Source organism: Microcebus murinus, chromosome 16, assembly GCF_040939455.1.
Source record: "Microcebus murinus isolate Inina chromosome 16, M.murinus_Inina_mat1.0, whole genome shotgun sequence".
In the NCBI taxonomy this organism is placed as follows: Eukaryota; Metazoa; Chordata; class Mammalia; order Primates; family Cheirogaleidae; genus Microcebus; species Microcebus murinus.
The window spans coordinates 28,189,078-28,215,341 of NC_134119.1; the positions used below are offsets into that span (position 1 = coordinate 28,189,078).

Here is a 26,264-nt window from a genome sequence, read left to right on the forward strand (position 1 = left end):
GATGAAGTAGGTTCCAGGGACAGGGAGTCAGGGCTCTAGGGATTCCAAGTCCACTTCTGTCACTAACTCAGGGGTCCTCAGAAGGCTGCCACTAACATCAATGCCATCCTGCCTAGACCTCTTCTCTCTGCCTGTGAGAGACAAGCAAGGTGAGCTACAGCTGAAGTGTTGAGGCAAGCTGCGGTAACAGAGAGTGGGCAGCACTCTAAGGTTGCTCAAAAACTGGTAAATCGAGCCCCATTCTGGCCCATTAACCAAACCTCACAAATTTAAAAGAACTGAAATCATACAGAATATGTTCTCTGACCATACAGAATCATACTAGAAATCAAAACAGAAAGTCTCTAACTATGTGGAAATTAAGCAACAGACTTCTAGATAATTCATGGATCAAAGAGGAAGTATTAAAAAATACAACATATTAAAAAATATGTAGGATATAACTAAAACATCATTGAGAGGAACCTTTTATAACACTAAATGCTTACATTAGAAAAGAGGAAGGAACTCAAATCAATAATCAAAATTCTGATCTCAAGAACCCAGAAAAAGAAGAGCAAATTAAACTCAAAGCAAATAGAAGTAAGGAAGTAATAATGATAAGAGCAGAAATCAATAAGACAGAAAACATGAAAAGAATAGAGAACATTAATGAAACAAAAAGCTGGTTCTTAAAAAAAAAAGAAAAAGAAAGAATAAAATTGACAAACTTCTATCAAGACTAACAAACACAAGAAGAGAGAAGACATAAATCACCAATATCAAGAAACAGGAGATATTAAAAACAGATCTGTAGCCACTGACAGGATAATACAAGAATACTAAGAACACCAGGAGTTTGAGGTTGCTGTGAGCTAGGCTGACGCCATGGCACTCTAGCCTGGGCAACAAAGCGAGACTCTGTCTCAAAAAAAAAAAAAAAGAATTACACACCACGACCAAGTAGGATTTATTCTAGGTATGCAAGGCTGGTTCAATAATCATAAACCAATCAATGCAATCTATCATATTAATAAGGTAAAGAAAAAAATCATATGATCATATCAATTGATACAGAAAAAAGCATTTGACAAAATCTAACACAATAAATCCATTCATGATAAAAACTCAACAAATTAAGAATAAAGGGGAACTTCCTCAACTTGATAAAGAATATTTATAATAATCTACAGCTTAATCTTAAAAATCTATGCTTAATGGTGAAAGACGGAACACTTTGCCCCTAAGACTGGGAAGACAAGGATGTTCTTTCTCATTACTCTTATTTAACCTATAATATTGGAAGCTACAGCTACTGCAATAAGGCAAGAAAAAGAAAAGGTATACAGATTAGAAAGTAAGAAATAAGACTGCCCATATGCAGATGACATGATAGTCTACCTTGAAATTCCCAAGGAATGTACCCCAAAACTCCTAGAACACCTTGAATTCAGTAAGATGATAGAATACAAGATCTAAACAGAAAAGTCAACTGCATTTCTATATACTAACAATGAACATTTGAAAACTAAAACTAAGAAGAGAATATCATTTATAAATACCTCCTTTCCTGCTTAAAAAAGATAACAAAACATATAAAGGATCCCTATGCTACAATTTGCAAAATGATGACAGAAATCAAGACCTAAATAAATGGAGAAACATACCATGTTCATAGCAAAAATGTCTATTCTCCCTAAATTGATCTATAGGTTTAATGCAAGTCCTATCAAAATCCCAACAAGGTTTTTCATAGACATAAACAAGCTTATTCTAAAGTTAATGTGGAAAGGCACAGACCCTAGAATAGTTGAAACTATACTGACAAAGAAAAAAGTAGGAGAAATCATTCTACTCAATATTAAGGCCTACTCTGTAGCTACAATAACCAATACTGGCAGATTAATATTGGCAGAAGAATATACATAAAATCAATGGCAAAGAATAGAGAATCCAGAGATAGATCCATAGAAGTACAGACAATTGATTTCAGACAAAGTTGTAAAAGTAATTCAATGAAGGAATAACAAATAGTGTTGGAGCTATTGGATTTCCGGAGGTAAAAACAAGAACCTTGGCCTAAATCTTACAAAGATCATGTTCCTACTTAGAATACAGAGCCTTAGGGGCTCTGTTGCTTGCCTGACTAAGCTGGGTGGAAGATTTATCTTTCAATCAGATGAGCTGTGTGATCAGAGGAAGGCCTCTGATCTCCCTAAGTAGGTGTAAAACTCAGGCCAGATTCAAAGACCACCAAGTCCTGAAGGAGTTTTTGTACAATTTCTAAGCCTTGGTAGTAAAATCCCCATGTTGGTAGTGGCAAAAGACAGCCCATCATCTCGTCTGACACAGAAACAGCATAGCAGGAGTATAAACAATAGGTTCATACTCCTTAGCAAATCAGAATTTGCTCACCGAGAGGCACAAATTCCTAAAAGAGCTGAGACACCACAATGACCTAACAAGGAGGGCTGGAGAGAGGAAGGGGGTTGAGTGCTACTGGCTGGAAAGCAGGCAAGCAAGGGAGGGCCTCGCAGATCCATACCCCAGCTCTCACAGCCTCAGTTTCCATGGAGATGATTCCTGGTGGTCAGACTTTTTTCCTTTGTGTATTTGCAAGAGCTGGACTCAGCACTAAGCACTCTGTCTGCTGACATTCCATTTTATTCTCAGAAAACACTCTGACATGGTTACTATTTCACAGTAATCAAAGAAGAAAACAAAACAAAATATACACCCTCCCCCTCACACACAAAGCCCCAAAACAAATGTAGACACAATCACAATTCTCTCTCAGTATTGCTGAGGGGACTAAATGCTCTAATGAGGATGAATGGATAATACAGTTCCTGGGTTCTTCCACAGGTTTTGTCAATTTCTCTTCCAGTGGAATTCCAGAATGAAGTCCAGAGAGACAGCAGACTCCAAATGTCCTTCCCTTACCCCCTTAAGGGGGCTGGAGGTATCATGGAGTGTGCAACACCCAGAAGAGCAGCTCTCTGCCATGACTAGGCCTGGCCTCACTTCTTTCCTTCATTCTTTTGTTTACTATATGCAAAACAAACCCAAGCCTTGCTCCCGAGGAGATCATGGCAATGGGGAAGACCTACTTGAAGAAGTTAACCATAAAATACCCACTTATTAAATGCTTAAAAAAGAATGTTTTGAAGTATCAGACATGGGGGCCAGAGGAGGCTTATCTGAGGAACTGACATTTAAATTGGGAACCAAGGGATGAACAGAAGATGGCTGTGTGAGGTTAGGGAGAGTGCTCTAGGCAGAAGAAAGAGGGCTGAAGAGGGGTGGAGGACAATGACACCGTGGCTGAGGCACAGGGGCTGAGGGGAAGTGGTGCAGGACAAAGTTGGAGGGGTGGGATGAAGCTTTAAGGCCTCATCAAGGACTTTTTTTCTTTATCCTAAGAGCAATGAACATTCACTGAAGGTTTTTTTAAAATTGTAGTAAATATACGTAAAATGCATCATCTTAAGCATTTTTAAATGTATAGTTCAGTAGTATTTTTTTTTTTTTGAGACAGAGTCTCACTTTGTTGCTCAGGCTAGAGTGTCATGGCATCAGCCTAGCTCACAGCAACCTCAAACTCCTGGGCTCAAGCAATCCCCCTGCCTCAGCCCCCTGAGTAGCTGGGACTACAGGCATGTGCCACTATACACAGCTAATTTTTTCTATATATTTTTAGTTGGCCAATTAATTTCTTTCTATTTTTAGTAGAGATGGAGTCTTGCACTTGCTCAGGCTGGTTTCGAACTTCTGACCTTGAGCCATCCACCGCCTTAGCCTCCCATAGTGCCAGGATTACAGGCGTGAGCCACTGCGCCCGGTCCAGTTCAGTAGTATTAAGTGCATTCACATTTGTGTACAATCACTACTGCCAGCCATCTCTGTAACTCTTTTCATCTTGCAAAACAAACTCTGCATCCATTAAATAATAACTCTTCATTCTCCCCCTCCCACTCCCTGGCAACCACCATCTACTTTCTGTCTCTATGAATGTGAGCACTCTAGGTATCTCATATAAATGGAATCATATAGTATTTTTTCCTTTTGTGACTGGCTCATTTTACTTGGTATAATGTCCTCAAGGTTCATCCATGTTGTAGCATGTGACAGGATTTCCTTCCTTTTTAAAGCTGAAAAATACTCTATTGTATGTATATACCACATTGTGTTTATCCCTTCATCTGTCAACGGACACCTAGTTTGCTTTCACCTTTTGGCTATTATGAATAATGCTTCTATGAATGTGGGTGTACAAATACCTCTTCAAGATCCTACTTTCAATTCTTTTGGGTATATGTCCAAAAGTGGAAATGCAGGATTATGTGATAATATAATTTTTTGAGAAACTGCCAGGGGCTACACCATTTTACATTCCCACCAATAGTGCACAAGGGTTTTATTAATAATTACTCCACATCCTTGATGACATTTGTTTATTTTCTGGGTTTTTTTGGATAGTAGCCGTCCTAATGGGAGTGAGGTAGTATCACTGAAGGGTTTCCAAGCAAGAGCTGTAACCATGATATGACCTACGTTTTAAAAAGATTGCTCCTACTGCTATGTAGGAAATCCACTGGAGGGTGGTGAGCAAGGGCAGAACATATAAGTGTTTTCCTCACACAGAAGCTGCAAGGACAAGGGGAGGAGACAAAGAGCAGTGGCCAGAATGATGAAAGCAGGTGGTGTGAAAGTCTGAGAGGAACTGAAAGAATTCAAAGTGGTAACTGCTGACTAGATGCAATTAAATGCAATAGAGTTTCTGGGTAATTCTGAGATTCAGTTAAGGTTTGATAACTATCAATATACAGTGACGCTGAGCTTGTTCTAAAACCCTGAGGAGGTCAATGAAGATGGGGGAAAAGTCCCTAAAGTGAATAATGCAGAAATAAATTAGCCTAACTATATATCCAATAAATAACTTCATTACACTGGTGAAAAAATAACCATTAACCTAAGTACTTTGAACAAAATACTATCTATGTCCTCAGAAGGACATAGTCAAAGGACAAAAAGAACTGGAAATCATTTGGAACTTTACTTAGGTTTGTTCTTGGTGGGTACTGATATAGCAGCTCAGAAACTATTTGTATGTATACAAATGAGCAAATGAGTAATACAAGCAAATGAGTAAATATATTGATGCTATCAGGAATCAGGGTTCTTGTCACAGGAGAAAGGAGATACAAGTTTGGAATAAGAGAAGAAGAATCCTGTGATGTTATATTGAAAATAGAGGTGTCAGTTTGAACTCATAATTTAAGGAAAAAAGTATCCTAGCTCTATCCACTGAAAAGACCTAGAATCATACTTCTATATGATATCAACTATATGAAATTTTGGAAAAGGCAAAACTATGCAGACAGTAAAAAAGATGAGTGGTTGCCAGGAGTTAGGAGTGGTTTGCCAGGGTGAAGGGAGTGATGAATAGGAGGACAGAGGATTTTGGAGCAATCAAATTATTCCTGATAAGATAATGGTGGACACATGTCATTAAACATTTTTCAAAATGTTTACAACACCAAGAGTGGAACCTAATATAGACTACAGACTTGGGAGATAATCACGTGTCAATGGAGGCTCATCCACTGTAACAAATGTACCATGCTGATGTGGGCCGACAATGCGGGAGGCTGTGGGGGCAGAAGGTATACGGGAACTCTGCACTTTCTGTTCAATTCTGTTTGAACCTAAAACTGCTCTAAAAAATAGTGACTATTAAAAAAAAAAGTTAGGGTAGAGTGGGGACCTGATTAGGTACAGTTCTTCCCAGGAACCTACTCTGACTGAACCAGTTGCCTGGCCCCAGCTCTACTCTGTAGCTACTGAAGCACTTGTGGACTCTTCGCATCACCTTCTTTAATGTGGCGTTTCCCATGTGTGTCTTCTCTTCAAATAAATTAAAAACAGAAAAGAGAATTGAGAAGTGACTGTGTGCAAGAGTGAAAGGTTCCTTTGTTAACCATCCTCAATTTTTTGGACACTTCTACTAGATTCATTATATGGTTGCCAATAGTTCTCTCTTTTTCCCAGGGAAAAGACATCATTTAGAAGTACCTGTGGAAGTCACCCAAGTGTTCTGCATCGATGTAATCATCTAAGTTCAGGGTCAAGTCTGCCACTTGCTGTGTGCCATATTCCTAGAAAAATGAAAACAGAAATGAGAGACTGGAATATTTGTGGCTAATGAGTGGGTGGGCTGGATGAGAGCAACAATTATTCAACCTAAAGAAATACAGATATCCACAAAGAGACATACATAAGGACTATTTATGATATATGAAAGACCCTCCTTAATGCTTGGGGAATTTTCTGATTTGGGAATATGGCCTTTCCAAGGCAGAGGCCAGAAAACTTACTTCCCAGGCTCCTTCACAGCCCAGGCACAGGCATATAAGCCAGGTGTTAAACGGATGTGTCAGCTCTGACCTGAAGGCAGGCCCAGCAAGAACCAGCCACTTTGCTAATGAGGGTAGCAACAGAGGCTGCAGGAGTCACAATATCAACAGCTGAAGAGAGAAGGGTACCAGGGCGGACGGTATCAGCCAGTACCTAATACTTGGCAGACGTAGCAGCAGCAGTGGTTTCCACGGCACAATTTGGGACACTGTTCCTGGAAGCCCAGCTTTGAACCTCTTTCAATAAGCTGCTATCCTGGTTCTTTTAATAAGCCATTTCTGCTTAAACTAACCTGAGCAGATTCTGTTGTTTGCAACCAAGAACTCTATCTGATACAAGATTAAATGTTCGTCAAAAAGGAAATGGATAAATTATGGTATTATGGAATACTACATAGTAGTTAAAGTAAATAAAGTTTATCTATAGTATTCCCATGTTAAGACCTCCAAGACATACTGAAAGAAAAAAGCAAGATGCAGTACAATACATATAGCAGGATACTTTGATATGACCACACAAAGACAACCAAGACAAAACTTTTAATCAAAAAACAGTCACTGTCTTCCTGCCACTTATAGTCCAGTGGCAGAATACAGACATTAAAGCAAAGCACAAATACTACATAATTACAAGCTGTGACAAGTGCCAGGCAGGAAAATAAAATGATGGACTAGAGAGGCATAATCTAAATTTTTCTGGCAGGTAGGGATAGGGAGACAGAACTGAGCTTTTTGAGAAAGTAAAAATGAGAGGGAGTTAGCCAGGCTGAAGGAATGGTAGGGGTATGGAGGGAGAGCGGGAGAAAGGGACGGAGGGAGGGAGACAGTGTGTATGCATGTGTATGTGTAAGGTGGCAGGCAGTAGAGGGCAGAAGTCTTCCAGCCCAGTGAACACGAAGTGCAAAGCCTCCAAAGCAGCAAAGAACTTGGCTTATTTAAGGAACTAAAGTACCCCATTGGGGCTATAATAACTTTTTTTCTCCTGTCTTGTCACTGAATGGGTTCACCTTCATTTATTTAACCATTTCCCTGTTGACAGAAAGTCCTTCCTGCTTAATACCAGGGAGTAAACACCTTTGTGTACTTATCTGCATTTCTATATTTTCTGTATTTAGGGTTCTCACCTCAGGAAAAAGTTCCAGAAGTAGAATCACTGAATATAGGTCACAAACATTGATGGCTCTGGATCCATACTGTTAAAAGGGTGTTTCAAAAGGGCCATACCAAACCCCACTCTCAGCAGCAGACTCCTGCGTGTCTCAGAGACTCACCAGCACGTTGATGATCATGCTGCTTTCCACGGTGACGGCTTTCACAAGGAGCTTTCTGGACCCATCCTTAGACTCATACCGGAGGACATAGAGGTCTTTATTGTCGCTCCACCCAGCTGGCAGCAGTTCTGATTTCTTATCATTGGGACTCGGCTGAGAGGACACCAGGGATGAGAGGAGAAAGATCATGACCTTAGAACACAGAGATATAAAGGACCCTACAGATAATCTAATCCCACCCCCTCACTTCATAGTTGAGGACACAGAGGTCAAGAGCAGTGACTTGTGTCAGATCTTAGAGCAAGTTAGAGGTCTAGGACCAAGGTCTCTGGATTTGTATTCTGCTCTCTTCCTCACGTCTGGCTGCCGTTATGACACTGCACTGGAACCTGTCAAGAGTCTGCAGTCTTTGTTTAATAATCATCTCCTCATCCCCTTGCTAAGAGTAAGGTAGGGGACATTGTAAAATTCTAAAACAGCGTTTTTCAAAGTTTAGACCTTGGGCCATCTGCAATGGGATCACCAAAGTGTTGACTAAAAACACAGATGGTAATGTAATACCTTAGCCCCCTACTGCAGTGGTTTAACAAAAATTATAAACAATTTTAATACATAAAATGTAGCATATGTACCAGATAAAAAGGATTATAAAATGGACACCTGTGTATGACAGCTATCACGAGCTTAAGAAACAGAAAATCACTATTATTACTAAAGCCCTGGGTAGCATACCCCAATGAATGTCCTCCTTCTGCCTTAAGGGTACCCATTACTCCCTATTTTAAAAAATTTCTTTGTTTTTCCTTAGAGTTGTATTACTATACATGCAACCATAATAATATGCTGATTCAAAGGTTTCTGAACGTTATATAAATGACATCACTTATGCCACTTGCCTGTTATTAATACTGTTTTTTGAGATTCATCCATGTCAATGCATGTGATTATAGTTGATTCACACTCATAGCTACACAGCATTCCAACACATGAACATGCTGTGATTGACACAGTCACTTGTTGATGGTGATTAGGAGTATTTCCAGTTTGTTTTGCTATCATAAACAATGCTGCTGTGATCATTCTTGTACACAATAGGTATACAAGTGGATACATTTCTACAGACTATGGCTGGAGGAAGAACTTTTAATTCATAAGACAAGGTCAAATTGTTTTCCAAAGAGGCATTTATTTACACTCCCACTAGCAATGTATTGAGAGCTCCCATTGTTCCTTGTGGTCAGCAACATTGCTATTGTCCAACTTTTTAATGCTTGCCAACCTAGTGGGTATAAAATGCATCTTGTAAGTTGTGACATCTTTTCTTTTTTAATAATCCTAGGACTTTCCTTTATACACTAAAGTTTGAGAAATAGTTCTCAAATTATTTCTATAGTAAAAACGAATACAGTGATTTCTAGGTGGGGAAAGATTTCTTAAACAAGATCCACAGATAGGCCGGACGTGGTGGCTCTCGCCTGTAATCCTAGCACTCTGGGAGGCCGAGGCGGGCGGATTGCTTGAGGTCAGTAGTTCGAAACCAGCCTGAGCAAGAGCAAGACCCCGTCTCTACTAAAAATGGAAAGAAATTAATTGACCAACTAATATATACAGAAAAAATTAGCTGGGCATGGTGGCGCATGCCTGTAGTCCCAGCTACTCAGGAGGCTGAGGCAGCAGGATTGCTTGAGCCCAGGAGATTGAGGTTGCTGTGAGCTAGGCTGATGCCACAGCACTCACTCTAGCCTGGGCAACAAAGGGAGACTCTGTCTCAAAAAAAAAAAAAAAAAATGCTGCCTCTGAGACTATTTATAATTGCTGCAAATCTTTAGACCTTATTTTTATTTTTATTTATTTTAGAGATGGGGTCTCATTATATCACCCAGGCTGGTCTTGAACTCCTGGCCTCAAGCAATCCTCCCACCTCAGCCTCCCAAGTAGCTGGGACTATAGGCGTGAGCCACTGGGCCCAACTGTGAGACTGTTCATAATTTAAACATATATTCAAAACCAGATGCTATGGACCAGGTTAACAGGCAGCAACAGACTAGTAAGAAATATTTGCCATGGCTGCAAATGAAAAAGAATTAATAACCTGTATATAAAGGCCTAGAAAATGAACAATAAGAATTGAGGACCCTCAAAACTGGTGAAAAATACAAACAAGGACAAGAGTGGCTAACAGCATATGAAGGGTTACTTGATTTCACTAGCAACCAGAGATGCACAGGTTGAAATATTGAGACACCAGGTAACACCCATTTGACTGGTATTATCCATTTTTCTTTTTTTTTTTTTGCCATGTTTATGTGGGTGTGGGGAGAATGAGAACTTCCAGGCACTGCTGGTGAGTATTTAAACTTGTACAGCCACTTTGGAGGGAAATCTGCCAGTATTTAGTGCAATTAGGTGAGACAATACCCTATGACCCCAAATCCCTTACTCTTGGAAAAACCCTAAGCATGGACATACTGGGGATATGACAAGGGCTTTTCATCACAGCCTTAGTTAGGGTAGCCAAAGTGGAGGTAAAATACAAAATATGCTTACAGTGGAATACTATATAGCAGTCAGAAGAAATAAACTTGGTCTAAATGTAGCATTATATATATAATAAAAAATGTCATTTTAAAAAAGTTCAGAAAAAATGAGGTTTACAGCTCAGCCATTTATGTAAAATTTTAAAAAACACACAGAAAATACAACATATCTTTTTCGTAGATGCATATTTATATTGCTCAACACGGGCAGGTAGACTGGGAAGATCTGTATTCACAAGAATATGGTGGGAGGGGAGGGAATGGGACCAGGGGTGAAGAACAATGGCAAAAGACGAAAGTCCAACAAGCAGGACTTTACAGGCACCGAAGGCTATAGGAGACTATGAATTGAGAATCGCTGGCCTCTCCTCTGTGAGTGATCCTCGGTGCTCAGGAATTTATTGGGAAAGCAGCCCCAAATAAAATTCAAGGTGTCACAACTGGCCTGTGTTAAAACCTGGCTGGATGACCATGAAATTCACAGGCTTGAGGCAGAGAAATGAGAGTGATCAAAAGGAAAGTGAAACTAATCAAACCGTTCTAAGTGAGAAAGAGAAACTATTCCCTCACCCTAAACCAGATAAATTTCCTGTAAATAGTTCAGTGTTGTGGATCCAAGGTTTACTTTGGAAGTCAGGAATTTGATGACATGCCTAATCTTTGTTCTGTCAAGGGCCTTTCAGTTTATATTCTATTACATCCTCTATGTACAGCATTCAAACTACCAGAGTTCTCTCTTGGAATATAGATAATTTGGTCTGCTCATCACCCCATCAACTTTGGCTTCCAGAGTTAAGAGAAAATCCCTGAGGTCAGATGAGGCTGATGTCTCTCACGGCAGTGGTACTGATGTTCCCCCCAAAACAGAAGTGGGACTGAGAGGGACAAGCCCCGATGATATCAGGCCAAACATGGCAATCAACTGCCCTGCAGCCCCTGGCATCAAATATCAAGTATCCCAGAAAGCTACAGTTGAAAAGTAGCCAAAGTACATGGCTGTGTAGTTTAACTCCCTCTGATGAAAAATCTAAGGCCTGAGAAGAGCTAAGAACTGCCCAAGGTCACAGCAAGTCAGGTACATGACTGGGTTTAGAATTCAGAGCTCCTGGGTGTCCAGGCTATGGCTGGAGAAGATTTTTTGCAACCAGGTGCACCAGACTGGCATCCAGAGAGTAAATATAATTGTCTTTTAGGCAAATCCTGGGGCTAGAAGCATTCTTTAATGGCCATGAGTTCACCCCAGTCCCTCTGGGCTAAAATGCATCCATAGAAACTCGAACAGATCATTTTGGGCATTTTCTCTCTTTCATCATAATCCCTAGATTTCCTACAACAAAACCCAAAATTCTCTAATTTACATGTATAGCCATCTCTATCCCCTTGCTACCTAAATCACTCGACACAGCTGTAAAGCTCTTATGAGGAGTCATGCTGATGTCAAAAAAGAAATCGAAATTTGAATATTGGGTTTTTGTTGAAGCCAATGGCAGACAATCTAGCTTTCTATTTAACTGCTGTATTATATGGTCAAGTACACACTCTTGGGACTTTCCTCTCCTTACCACCCCCAGAAGGGTGGGGAGCAGGAGGTGGATGGAGGGGCAACACAAACATCTGAACTTGGCAAACACTACTGCTCAGCTGAGTCTGCTGGCCCCAGACAAGAAAATTAAACCTCCTCTTAAATAAACTAACAGGAAAGATACCTCTCCAAACAGCTTCTACTCTGAATGAAAGTAGACTCAGCAAAAGTAAGAGAAGGACAAGTGGAACCTGAGCCCCCATGGCATTTAAGGAGAAAAGGCAGAGAGAAAAATACATCACACTCTGGTTCACAATCCAAACACTTGTCCCCTCAGGGGGCATGAAAGACTTTGTGCTGAGGTAGACAGACAGTGGGCAATGCCTTACAAAACCCCCATTCCCCAAACTCCTCAGCCTCCCCGAAGATGTCTGGAACTAGCATCTGGTTTTGGTCTTCAGAGGCTCAACACATAGCACCATGAATGGAGTAGAATTATATGGACCTTTGGGAACCAGTCAAGGACCTTTGTTTTTTTAAAAATCAGCATTAATGAGATAATATTCTTTCTGCACATCACCTGAAAAATTTGGGGCCTCAAGTATATGGCAAGGAGATGAAGCCAGCTGGAAGGAGGCACCAACCTATGTGAACTGATGTCCTGAAATTGACACAGTCACACAGGATGAGTGATGGAATGAGTGGTGGGAGCAGATCTGCAGCCCTGATACGTACTTAGGGAATGGCAAAAAGAGAAGGGAGTCAGATAGGTCCTCTAAAACAAGTTCCTGGTCCTGGGGACAGAAGAGGAAGGGGTTCTGACATTGTGACAGAGTAGAAGCAGCTAGCAGGGAGTATATAAAGGGAGTGAGGTACTCGAGGAGGGACAGAGAGCAGGGCAGACCTGTTCCATCTGAAAGACAGAGCAAAGAGCAGAGGGAGCTCCAAGGTCAAAACTAAGTTTTACTCCTCCTTCCAACCACACTGTACCTTGCGTCATCCTACACATCACTTTCCAGGAAGAGATGAAATGAAATGACTGTGGCAAGTGAAGAGCTATTAAAGATTAGAAAGCGAGAGTAGGGCAAGTGAGGAGACACGAGATGTCTGTTGGGAGGACTATGCACTGAAATGGGGGCCGGACACTTGTGACTGGGGAAGGGGAGCTATCTCTACCTTGTCCCGGGGTCTGAAATTCTGAAAGACAAGAGCAAAATGAAGAGCAGTATTAACAGAAGGGCCAAGGACAGATGCATATGGGAGGAAGAAATGGTTTCTGCTTCTAGGTGTGTGTGTATGTATATCAGAAAGACTAACCTTTGTTTTCTAGCCTTGTCTTTAGGCTTAGAGCCTATGTGAGGGATGAAGTATGTGTGAGTCTGTAGGTTAGAATGGGGGTGCTGAATATGTGTACCTGGGGTCCCAGTGAGATATTTGAGGTCTGAAAAAAAAAAAAAAAAGAGCCATAAATCCATGATAGTTCTTGTGCTCTGATTCCTGCTGATGGGGGTATAGAGTGAGAAGGACACAGTGGCCTGGCGTGGTGGCTCATGCCTGTATTGGTAGCACTCTGGGAAGCCAAGGTGGGAAGATCACTTGAGGTAAGAAGTTTGAGACCAGCCTGAGCAAGAGCAAGACCCCATCTCTACTAAAAATAGGAAAAATTAGCTGGGTATGGTGGCACGTGCCTGTAGTCCCAGTTACTCAGAGGCTGAGGCAGGAGGATCGCTTGAGCCCAGGAGTGAGGTTGCTGTGAGCTAGGCTGACACCACAGCACTCTACTCAGGGCAACAAAGTGAGACTCTGTCTCAAAAAAAAAAGACAGAAGGGTACAGTGGTCTTGGTCCTTAGTTCTAAGGACAGAGAATAACGGGGACAGCACTGGGGAGAGAGGGATACCTGCCTAAGTGCTCAGAATGTATAAAGTGTGTTTGGGGAGAAGTGACTAAAGCTAAGTTAGGACAAGAAAATTAATAAGACTCCTATGTACATCTGAGAAGCTAAAAGCGGATTAGAAAGACTGGGCAATGGGTTGAGAATCGAAGCAGTTAAAAATGAGGGGAAGGTTAAAATCTCACTTCAAGATGCAAGAGGTGGATGGTCTGCTTTCCAGAGCTGGTCTTGGTTCTGAGAATGAGGACGGTGACACCAAGGAGCAGGCATGAAGTACAGAGAGCCCAAGTGTGTGTATGTGGAGAGCACAGTTGGGAGGACATTTTCTCTGATGGAACAGATGGGAAATGAAGGGGCAGTAAGTGGGTGAAACCCAGTTCTCCCAGGAAGCTGATGTGTAGGATGATGTGGGGGTTAGGGTCACAGGGAGGGAACAGGGAAGATGGCAGAGCAAAGAATTAGTAAGGTGGGGCCGGGCACAGGCACGGTGGCTCACGCCTGTAATTCTAGCACTCTGGGAGGCCCGAAGTGGGTAGATTGTTTGAGCTCAGAGTTCAAGACCAGCCTGAGCAAGAGTGAAACCCCATCTTTACTAAAAATAGAAGGAAATTAGCTGGAGAACTAAAAATATATAGAAAAAAGTAGCCGGGCATGGTGGCGCGTGCATGCCTATAGCCAGCTACTTGCAAGGCTGAGCCCAGGAGTTTGAGGTTGCTGTGAGCTAGGCTGACGCCATGGCACTTTAGCTCGGGCAACAGAGTGAGACTCTTGTGCTCAAAAAAAGGATTTAATAAGGTGGGTGGGGCAAAGCCATCCTGGGGCTCTGTGAAGATGACAGGGTCCCTAGCTATCAGAGGCAGAGCTATGAGATGCAACTGCAGGAGGGCTGGCCCTGTGGGGATAGCTTATTTGACACTCAGCATGTATGCAGGGAGTTTTCTCCCAGTCTGAATTGGGGATGACAATGGGCTACACTGGGCCCTTCAGTAAAGGGTGAAGGGTGTGCGAGTTCTCTGGGCCCAAGAGAGGGATATAGGAAGGGCCCTGAACTGGGGCGGGGTAAGTCAAAGCTCAGCTCCATACCCATGCTTGGATTCAGATGTGTGATGGATTGAGTGAGTCCCCTCAACCTCACCTGAGGCTGTGTGGTAGGGGGCCTAGAGGGGATCAGGTGAGTGAGGAATGCTCTGCGGAGATAAACCCCTGTCTCAGTCCCAAGTCCACACAATCCTGGCCTAAGAGACTCCCAGGCTGTGTTGAAGCGAGTTTCCGGCCTTGGGTTTACAAATCGTGTTGTGTCAGCTGTATTGTGAGGGACTCCGGGCTGGGGTGGGACACTTGAGCACCCCTGACCTGCAAACTTTACCAATGTTGTCCTGAGCCCCGGACTTGGGGAGGGGTAAAGTCTGACGCTCTGGACCAGGTCTTCGGTAGTCCGGGTTTGGGCAGAAGACAGCCCTCCCCCCCATGGCTGGCTCCGTGGCGTACCTGGTCACTGGCACCCAAGCTGTAGTAGCCGTGTGTCACCACTTCCCAGTGCAAGAAGCAGACGAGCGCGTCCTGCGTGCTGGTGATGGCCGGCGCTGCCGACGCGAACAGTACCTCCAGGCCCGCCATGAGCGCCTGCGGCTCCTACGTGCGGAGGAAGGGAGGCGGAGAGTGCAGTGAGTCGGCTTAGTCCTCTGAACAGCTGTAACTCAGCACCGCTCTTCCGCGGGTTCTAGCCCCTCCTACACCTACAGCCAAAATGGAGACGCGCAGGGGGTGGGGCGGAGCCGCCGGAAGTAGCTCCAAAAGCCGGCGTGTCTGTGCAAGATGCGCCGGGCTGGAAACGCGAACGCGACGCTTAAAGGTTCCGCCAGGGAGCGCTCGCGGGGAGTGCGGCCCTTCAAAGCTGCACTTCCCGAGTCCGCCCGCAGCGGCAGCGCTGCCTTGCTCAGGGCGTTGCTAGAGCGGCCACCTTGCTGTGAGACACGGAGTTCCCATCCGCAAAATGGGGAATGGGAAGCCAGGGAAGAGGCCAGAAAAGTATGGCTAAAATATATTCAGTATAGTTGTTAGCGTGTATGCTACATGCCACATTATTATGAATGCTTTACTTGTATTCATTTAGTGTTCACGACCCAGCCTATGCCGTTGGTATTCATGATTAAGATGCCTCACTTTACAGATGAGGAAACTGAGGCACAGAGAGATAAATTGACCAAAATGACACAGTAAACCAGTGAGTGGTGGAGAGGGTACTGGAACTTGGCATATTGGCTCCTAGGATAACATTTATTAAGTGTTTATTGTATGTTACATCCTGTGCCAAAACCTTTACCTCACAGGCTCAACAACTCTATGAAGCATGCTCCATTTTCATCCCTATTTTGCAGATGACAAATGGCTCATAGAGTTGAGCCCACTTCCCCAAGAAGACACAACTGCTGACCCACTACCAAATTTCAATCATTGATTTGCCTACCCACTTTATGGTTTTTACCACCTATTATTTCTTCAACACCATTTCTTGAAATTCACTTATTGTTTTCACTCAAATAAATTAGTTTCCCCATCCCAGTCAGCATTCTGGTCCAAGCCACTGTCATCTCTCAGGTGGATATCTGGTGTCAGCCTCTGAACTGCCCCAATTCCATCCTAGACTCCCTACAGTCTGTCCTGCACTCTGTAACCAGAGAGATTCTATTAGAATACTAGTCAGACCATGTCCCTCTCCTCAAATCCTCTCAGGGTTCCCATCACACTCAACAGAAAAGTAAAGTCCTCCCTGTGGTCTGCAGGAACCTCCACCCCAGAAGCCCCACCAGCCCATTATCTCTCTGATGCCATCTCTTCCAACTGTGTCCTCATCCCCTTTACTCCTGGCTGCAATGACCTTGGCTCCCCTTTTCTCTCACAAACAAACCTGATCCAACAGCAAAGCTAGTTGGCTCTACTCAAGGTGTGTTCTGAATCTGACTACTTCCTACCAACTGCACTGCCTCCAGGTGGGTCTGAGCCTCCAGCATCTCACAATTAGTCTATTGTATTAGCTTCCCAACCAGTCTCCCTCCTCGCGTATTCTGTTCTCCAGGATTTTGCATTCCTATTTCTGGAATGCTCTTTTCCCAAATATTTGCATGGTTTGTTAGTTTATATCAAATAACTCCTTCGTTCACTTCCTAGCAGCCCCAACAGATGGCTTCCCCCACCACCCCATTAATCGTGACCTGACACTATATATTATTTATTTGTTTGCTTGTTTATTTGATGACTGTCTTCCCACAGGTCTGTGACAAAGGATCAGGGCCTACGTCTGTCTTGAACACAGAGGTACCTGAGTACCTTGTGGGCTTAATACATACTTATTGAAAGAAATGATGAGTGAGTACTGAATGAATGAGTTCTTGCCTTAGGACCAATCCAATCAGGCTAGTCTCACCCCTTTATGGTCCACTAGTCACTTTTGTCAGCTGGACCTGTGCCTCTCCAAATTCTGTATTCTTAGGTTTCCCTGAGATGCCCAGATTCTTGAACCTCGTTTGCAGAGATTCTGAGTTAGCAGGTCTGAGGTGGAGTGCAGCTATGTTGACAACATTCTAGGTGATGCTAAAGTGGGTAGCTGTGGAACTTTCTCTGAGTTGTACTGCCTGTAGCATAGAGCTATTTGCTCTTTCCACTGAGAAGCCCTGCACATTCAGTCTTCCCCATTTTTTCTTTCCTTTCTGCTTATAATACCCTTACCCAGTTATGGAAATTTTCCCACAGATTCATTCATTCCATCAATAAATCTCCATAGGTGCAGCTGCCATGGATGGTGGTGCAGGATGTACACTGCACAAAGGTGACTTCCCGGTGGCAGCCCCGTTCCTAAGTGCCTACTGTAAAACAGAGCCAGATGAATAAGTTCCTGTCTCTGTGGAGCTCACTGTCTGGTGGTTTTAAAAAAATTACAGACTAACATAACCTAGTATAAAAACTGCCATGATAGAGGGGCTCTCAGAGGTCTGTGCAAGCCCAGAGAAAGCATCTAACTCAGGCTGGAGGTCAAAGGTGGCTTCTTGACCTGATTTCACAGAACCTTAAAGGAAGATTGGGAGTGGATTAAGGAACAAAAGATGTTCCAGTAAAATGGAACAGCACATGCAAAGGCATAGAGGTGTGAAATGCAGCTAGTTCTGTGTGATTAGAGGGTCAATGTTGCCTCCTAAGTGAGGCAGGCCTTCGCTCATCTCTTTTGTCTATGATCAATCACTCTCTCCTCAGTGCACTTGGCATCAGTGGGGTTCCAGAGGATGGGCATTGGACAGTGGGAGCTGTCAGCTTCAGTGGGGAGAAGAATTTCATCACTGAAGTTGACTAGCATTGCTGGTTCAGGGTGATTATAAAAAGCAGGTTGGGCCGGGCGTGGTGGCTCACACCTGTAATCCTAGCACTCTGGGAGGCCGAGGCTGGCGGATTGCTCCAGGTCAGGAGTTCAAAACCAGCCTGAGCAAGACACCATCTCTACTAAAAATAGAAAGAAATTAATTGACCAACTAAAAATATATATATATAAAAAAATTAGCCGGGCATGGTGGCACATGCCTGTATTCCCAGCTACTTGGGAGGCTGAGGCAGAAGGATTGCTTGAGCCTAGGAGATTGAGGTTGCTGTGAGCTAGGCTGATGCCACGGCACTCACTCTAGACTGGGCAACAAAGTGAGACTCTGTCTCAAAAAAAAAAAAAAAAGCAGGCTGGCTTTTGGTCAGTTCTATTACTGCTGTTAAGTTTTTACAGACAATGTACTTGAGCAGACAGCACCCTCACCTTGGTTCAACACTGCTTTGCATGTAATTGGTTGTAGCATGTGTCTTGCACAACTCTGGTTCCCTGTTCTACACCATTATCCCTGTCTTAGCATGGGTTCCCTCAGAAGCCAATGGTGAGACAAGGCTTCGAACGGTTTATTTGGGAGCTGATTACAGGAAATAAGAGTAGGGGAGTGGAGAACTGAGACAAGAAGGGAAGCAGGCAACAGAGGGAGTGTGATCAGGCCATTTACCTCTGTGGGCAATTGGGGCTCAGGCCTGTGGGGAGCTCTGGGAGGCAGTGCAGGACATGTCTCAAGAGTTGTTCCAGGCTGGGCGCAGTGGCTCACGCCTGTGATCCTAGCACTCTGGGAGGCTGAGGCGGGTAGATCGCTCAAGGTCAGGAGTTCGAACCCAGCCTGAGCAAGAGTGAGACCCCGTCTCTACTAAAAATAGAAAGAAATTAATTGGACAACTAAATATATATAGAAAAAAATTAGCTGGGCATGGTGGCACATGCCTGTAGTCCCAGCTACTCGGGACGCTGAGGCAGAAGGATTGCTTGAGCCCAGGAGATTGAGGTTGCTGTGAGGTAGGCTGACACCACAGCACTCACTCTAGCCCAGGCAACAGAGTGAGACTCTGTCTCAAAAAATAAAAAAATAAATAAATAAAGTTGTTCCAATTGAAGGCATCTGCCACAGGTTGAGAGCTGCTTCTGAGGTTATGAAAGGCCCTCAGGCAGAGAGTTGTGGAATTTAGAGGAAGCAGTCTTTGGTGCTTAGAAGTGACTGCCCAGGGGTGAATCTGCTATGTCCCACCCCGCCCCACCCACTAAAGGTGAGCCATGCTGGAGTAGGCATTAGCATTTGTGTATTGAAAGAATGGAGTGAGGCGTGGCATGGTGGCTCACACCTGTAATCCTAACACTTTGGGAGGCTGAAGAGGGTGGATTGCTCAAGGCCAGGAGTTCGAAACCAGCCTGAGCAACAGCAAAGAGACCCCGTCTCTACTATAAATAGAAAGAAATTAACATATATATATATAAAATTAGCCGGGCATCATGGTGCATGCCTGTAGTCCCAGCTACTCACGAGGCTGAGGCAGGAGAATTGCTTGAGCCCAGGAGTTTGAGGTTGCTGTGAGCTAAGCTGGCATCGTGGTGCATCCCTGTAGTCCCAGCTACTCAGGAGGCTGAGGCAGGAGGATCGCTTGAGCCCAGGAGTTTGAGGTTGCTGTGAGCTAAGCTGATGCCACGGCACTCTAGCCCAGGCAAAAAAAATTGAGACTCTGTCTCAAAAAAAAAGAATGGAGTGAGCTCTGTCTCCTGCCCTCAGGGCCAGAACTGTGTCCTATCTGCTCTGAACCCCAGGGTCCTCCAGGGATGGGAACTAGTGGGAGCATCTCCTGGGGCTAGAGTTTTGATGTGTCTTGCCCCTGGTCCATCCAGCACTTTCTGTGGACTTACCTACATCAGCAGGTATCCCAGTCTGCCCCAGGCCTATGAGCAGCCGAGAAGGGAAGCAGGTGGCAGGTGCTTCCCTGGCTCAGTCCCCACTACCTGGGAAGAATAGAGCCCATGCCAGAGATGAGGGCCCAGGATGATGGAAAGAACTCAGCAGGTGGCTGCAGCCACCAGTTCCTGGTTGCCAAGTGACAGCAATGTGGGTATTCCAAATTCCCTGTCTCCCTGGAAACCATGAAGAAGGGAGCTGAGGGCTGTAGAGGACTGACATATTTTCCTAGTTTAAGATTTAAATTTAGTGAGTAATGTCCATGTTCTGCCCAGAGCGTTTGAAAGTAATGTGTTGTGGACAAGGCCCTTGTGGCAAACACGGTTGCTGCCTAGAGGCATAATAATAGACCTGAGTTTCTGCATTGAGGCAAGAGCTGCCCAGCCCCACCATAAGTGGAGGCCCAGAAGCCAAACAATAAGCACATTGTTCTTTTGATTGCTGCTTAATCCCATAAGATGGCTGGTTAGTCAATGACGGGTAAGACCCCTCAGGGGAGGGGCAACCTAAGCCAGGCACAGACACAGGGGATCGGCCTAAGAGGAACTGGGGACAAAAAATGCCCCCAGTGGCGGCCTTGCCCAACCTTGCTAATCTCAGTCTGTGATCTATGCCTGGCGCCTCAAGCAACTGCCTGGAAGCATTGAGTCAGGAGACATCTGTGTCCTTAGGCTACGTGTTCCAGAATTTATGGCTATCTCTGCCACGCCTGGGTGGGCAGGTAGAACTAACTTTGATTTTGGGGGTATAAAAATAAAACGACTGGTGCGTTTGGCACTACAGTCTTGTAACCGTCTTTGTGTGTGTCTGTGTGTCTTTTTGTGCTCTGTGTTCATCCTCCATCCTGCAAACGGGCCATGACAGAGGGCAGTACTTAGATGGGCACCAAGGTGGAATCATTCACCACTGTAATTCTTCTCCTTTGGCCTAGCATTAGCACAACCAAATCACCTCCCCCAGGAAGCCCTACACAGTTAATATTGTTCTTTGTTTCTACCAAGTAGCTAACTGGCACCCAAGACTTCCCATTCCCTTTGTCAGTGGGCTACCCAGCATACTTGATACCCAGAGCAGTTGTTTTTTTTTCTGAAATGTATTATCATTTTAATGTAACTCTATTGGTTTCTTATTGTGGTAAAATACACATAAAATTTATCATCTTAATTATTTTAAGTGCACAGTTCAGTGATACAAAGTATGTTCATGCTATTGTGCACCCATCATCAGCATCCATCTCCAGAATTCTCTTTTTATCTTGCAGAACTGAAACTCTGTACCCATTAAATAATAAATCCTTGTTTATTCCTCCCTTTAGCCCCTGGTAACCACCATTCTGTGTCTATGTGTCTATGAATTTGACTACTCTGGGTGTTTCCTCTAAGTGGAATCATACAATATTTGTCTTTTGTGACTGGCTTACTTCATTATTAGCATAATGCCCTCAAGGTTCATCCATGTTGTGGCGCGTGACAGGATTCCCTTGCTTTTTATTATAACACAGAATAGTATTGCATTGTGTATACACACCACAATTTTGTTTATTCATCTGTCCGTGGACTCTTAAGATGTTCCACCTTCTGGCTATTATGAATTATGCTGCTGTGAACATGGCTGTACAAATATCTCTTCAAGACCCTGCTTTCAATTCTTTGGGGGTATATACCTCGAAGTAGAATTGCTGAATCATGTGGTAATCCTATTTAAAAATTTTTAAGGAACCACTATACTATTTTCCTGAGGGACTGTATCATTTTACATTCCCACCAACAATGTACAAGGGTTCCAATTTCTCCACATCCTCAGCCACCCTTGTTATTTTCTGTTTCTTTGTTTTTTTGTTTTTTTTATAGTAGCCTTCCTAATGGGTGTAAGGTGGTATCTCATTGTAGTTTTGATTGGCTTTTCCTAATGATTGGTGATATTGAGCATCTTCTCATGTACTTATGGCCATTTGTACAGCTTTGGAAAAATGTCTATTCAAGTCCTTTGCCCATTTTTGAATCTGGTTGTTTTTGTTGTTGTTGTAGAATTTTAGAAGTTCTCAATATATTCTCAATATTATTTATTTATCAGATATATGATTTGCAAATATCCTCTCCCTTTCTGTGGGGTTGCCTTTGTTCTCTGTTGATAGTATCTTTTAATGTACAAAAGCTTTTAATGTTCATAATGTCCAATTTGCCTATTTTTTCTTTTGTTGCCTATGCCTTTGATGTAATATCCAAGAAATCACTGCCAAATCCAATATTGTAAAGCATTTGCCCTATGTTTTCTTTTAAGAGTTTTACAGTTTTAGGTCTTATGTTTAGGTCTTTGATCCATTTTGAGTTAATTTTTATGTATGGTGTGAGGTGGAAGTCCAATTTCATTCTTTTTTTTTTTTTTAATTTGAGACAGAGTCTCACTCTATCACCCAGAGTAGAGTACAGTGGTGTCATCATAGCTCAGAGCAACCTCAAACTCCTGGGCTCAAGCATTCCTCCTGCCTCAGCCTCCCAAGTAGGTGGGACTACAGGTGCAATTCTCGATGCCTGGGTAATTTTTTAATTTTTAGTAGAGACAGGTCTCACTCTTGCTCAGGCTGGTCTCGAACTCCTGACCTTGACGATCCACCTGCCTCAGCCTCCCAGAGTGCTAGGATTACAGGTGCAGCTTCATTCTTTTGCATGTGGATATCCAGTTTTCCCAGCACCTTTTGTTGAAAAGACTATCCTTTCCTTACTGAATGGTCTTGGTATCATTATTGATAATCATTTGACCATATATGTGAGGGTTTATTTCTGGCTCTCTGTTCTGCTCCATTGGTCTACATGTCTGTCTTTATATCCTTATCACACATTTCGATTATTGTAGCCTTGTAGTAAGTTTTGAAATCAGGAAGTGTGAATCCACCATTGGAACAGATAACTTCTCAATACTCCCCTCCTCATCTATATGACAAAATTAGTTTCAGTAATAATCAGATGATAATCGGTAAGAAATATTATTTTCCTGGCTCATTCTTTTTGCATGAAAGTATACATTATATATTGTACTATATAACTCCTTTTTAAATGTACAATTTTGTGAGTTTTGACAATTGCACACAGTCCTACAGCTACCATACCCTCTAGGTATTTCCAGAAGGAAGAGATTTTCTTTAAATTATCTTCATTGAGGTCTAATTTACATAAAATAAAACCACCCATTTCAATTACACTTTATGAGTTTTGACAAATGTATAAACTCATGTAACCACCATGACCAAAATATAGCACATTTACATTACTCCAAAAAATTTCATCATGTCCTTTTGCAGTTAATCTCCCCAACCTCTCACCCAGGCCACCACTGATCTGCCTTTTACCTCCATAGATTAATTTTGTCGCTCTTAAAATTTCACTTAAGTGAAATGTATATATGTTAGTTGGGTCCCCGAAAAGCAGATGTCAAGATGGAGTTAGCATTGTCAGACATTTACTTGGGATGAGGCTCTCAAAAGACAAGGGGAGTGGGAATAGGGGTATGTGAGAAGAACCTTCAGGCCTTTGTGCAGGTCTGAAACCTATGAAAGAAAACAGGGAACAAATAAGGACTGGACAGGGAAAGCCTCAGGCTTCAGTGAATTCTGAGAAAGTCTCAGCCAGCCGACCAGGGAACTCCAGCACCAAGATTTCCCATAGAGAGCACCATGTTGGGCTGAAATGGCCATGCCTTGGTACTCATTCCATGCCCAGTGGGCTGACCATGAGGATCACAGCTTCAGCATTGTCCCAGTGGTGCTACAGCTGGGTCTGTTAGCAAACTGCACTCCTCACAGCTGCTTGGCAATTTTTTTTTTTAAGGGAGATCGGCACCCCTCCATGGCTGACATAAATATGTTCTCCTTCATGCCTGACATTTTTCACTCATCATCATGTCTGAACTTCATTCATGTTGTGTGTATCAGTTCATTCCTTTTCTTTTCTGAGTAACATTCTATTGTTTTGGTGTGCCAATACACATTATCCATTCCCTTATGGATATACATTTGGGTTGTTTCCAGTTTTGAGTGATAATGAAAAATGCTGCTACAAATATATGTGTATAGGGCTTGGTGCAGCCATATGGTTTTATTAGTCTTGAATAAACTCCCAGGAATGGAATTGCTGGATCATATGGGAGAATGTATGTCTATAGAAAACTGCCAAATGGATTCCCAAAGTGGACTTGCCAATTTATACTTCCACCAGCAATGAATGAGAGCCCTAACTGCTCCGCATCCAGCAGAAAGGGATTGAAAACGAAAACTGTGGTGCTTACTCCACCAGTGGATAGGCTGGAATGTAAAGATTAGGGAGAGCCGCCACCAGCTTTCAGAGAGTCTGGAAGGCACCGGAGCTGCAGAAACCACCAGCAATGGTCACAGCAGCTTCCTGCCCTGGGGAAACCTGTAGGGGCTGCTGCCAAACTGAATCCAGAAACTGCAGATTCTGCCTCTGCTGTTGGAGAAACAGCAATGCGCCTCTGCTTCTGCCTCCCATTGGCTGAATCCAACTCGGAACCCTGCTGGCAAGTCATTGTGAAAAATGGCAGTTGTTAGGCTTCAGGCCCCTGATATACAGGGAAGGGCCACAGAAGATGTGTGTGTACTGAGGCTTTTTTTTTTTTTTTTTTTTTTTTTTTTTTTTTTTTTGAGTTGGAGTCTCACTCTGTTGCCTGGACTAGAGTGCCTTGGTGTCAGCCTAGCTCACAGCAACCTCAAACGCCTGGGCTCAGGCAATCCTTCTGCCTCAGCCTCCCAAGTAGCTGGGACTACAGGTATGCACCACCATGCCCGGCTAATTTTTTGTAGATATATTTTTAGTTGGTCAATTAATTTCTTGCTATTTTTAGTAGAGATGGGGTCTCGCTCTTGCTCAGGCTGGGTTCTAACTCCTGACCTTGAGTGATCTGCCCCCCTAGGCCTCCCAGAGTGCTAGGATTTGAGCCATCGTGCCTGGCCTCTACTGAGGCTTTAACAGACAAATTACCCAGTGTATATTATCTCATTTAAGTCCCACAACAACTCTTTAAGGTAGAAACCATTATGATCCTCATTTTTAAAATGAGAAAAGTAAGGTACAGAGATGCTACTACACAGTTGTCCCCAAGCAACAGGGTCAGGGTTTGAACCAGGTGGTAAGCCTACATGCCCCATCACGGTAGCGCCGGGCCTCCCGCAGCATCACTAAGGGCTTGCAGGATCCAAGCACTGAGTTCTGAGGTCTATGCAGGAAAAGGTGAGGGTCATAACTAACGACCATTTTTCAGGCCTTGTCAGGGGACAAGAAAGGCTTGCCCTTGGGAATAGAGAAAAGCGCCCAAGCTGGGGACAAAGAAATGGACTAGGGCCCAGGGGTTCTCAAACTTTCTAAACAGGGGGCCAGTTCACTGTCCCTCAGACCGTCGGAGGGCCGTTGGAAAGTGCAGCACACACTCCACACATGCGCACTGTGGGCCTGGGACGAGTGGGCTGCTAAGCAGGACAGGCAGCGGCAGCAAAAGCACCCGGCCGGTGGGATAGATCAATTTGGCGGGCTGCATGTGGCCCCCGGGCCATAGTTTGAGGATGTCTGGCTAGGCATAGGCAGCCCTTCCAACCACAGGGACACGTGAGGGTCCATGCAGAAACAAGGGGAGCCACAAGAGGGCGCCCGGGCCCACCCAAATGCCCACAGAGGACAGCCACTCACGGCGATGTACACATCTCTTTTATCCTGACTCATTCCACCAGGAGGTTCAGGGGAGCCCTAGAGGGGAGGCCCCAGGCAGGCTCTGTCCACACTGCAGTCAGTTTTCACACCTGAAAATATCTGCTTTAGCTCTGAGCATCACTGACCTCAGGAAGAGACAGTCCTCAGAGAACCCAAGTCCTGGGGACACAGACGGTCTGTTTCTGAGGCCACCCTCCTTCCCGTGCCCCCTGCTTCCCTGGGCAGGCATCGCTGTCTCCATTCTGTCTCAGACTTGGTCCTGATCCCTTCCCCTACCCTCCCCAGCCATGTCCAGCTCCAGCCCCAAAGTCCCATCAGACACCTGCCCACATTGGTCAGGCAGGTGACCTGCGTGACTGACCTCACCTTGAAAGGCCAGAGGCTTTGCCTAACGCCCAAACTAGAACATCCTCTCCCTGAGCACAGGGATTTGCGTCTGCCTGGTCCACTGCTGTACCTTACCTCTGGACCTAGAACAGTCCTTGGCACACATAGTAGGTGCTCAATAAATATTTGTTGAATGAATGAATAAATTAAGAGATGTATAGCATGGGCAAGTGTTGAGGTCTTAGAGTCAGGAATCCCGGGTTCACATCTTGGCCTCATTGCTTACTCACTGTGCAACTCTGGGCAAAAGACTTACCA

The 26,264-nt window shown here is 43.9% G+C and overlaps 1 protein-coding gene across 2 annotated transcripts in view; it reads right to left on the reverse strand.

Moving 5' to 3' along the window:
- PSMF1 (proteasome inhibitor subunit 1) overlaps positions 1-20,028 on the reverse strand; it is a 44,318-nt gene extending 24,290 nt beyond the window's left edge. The window contains exons 1-4 of one of the 2 annotated variants that reach the window (XM_012755087.2): positions 19,860-20,028; positions 15,107-15,250; positions 7,667-7,819; positions 6,055-6,137 (exon numbers count right to left, since the gene is read on the reverse strand). In XM_012755087.2, coding sequence (XP_012610541.1) covers positions 6,055-6,137; positions 7,667-7,819; positions 15,107-15,235 — 365 coding nt within the window. In that variant the 5' untranslated portion in view covers positions 15,236-15,250; positions 19,860-20,028. Of the gene's footprint in view, positions 1-6,054; positions 6,138-7,666; positions 7,820-15,106; positions 15,398-19,859 lie in introns of those variants that run through there. The other variant, XM_076011005.1, reaches the window with a different exon arrangement.
- Between the last annotated feature and the right edge of the window lie 6,236 nt (positions 20,029-26,264).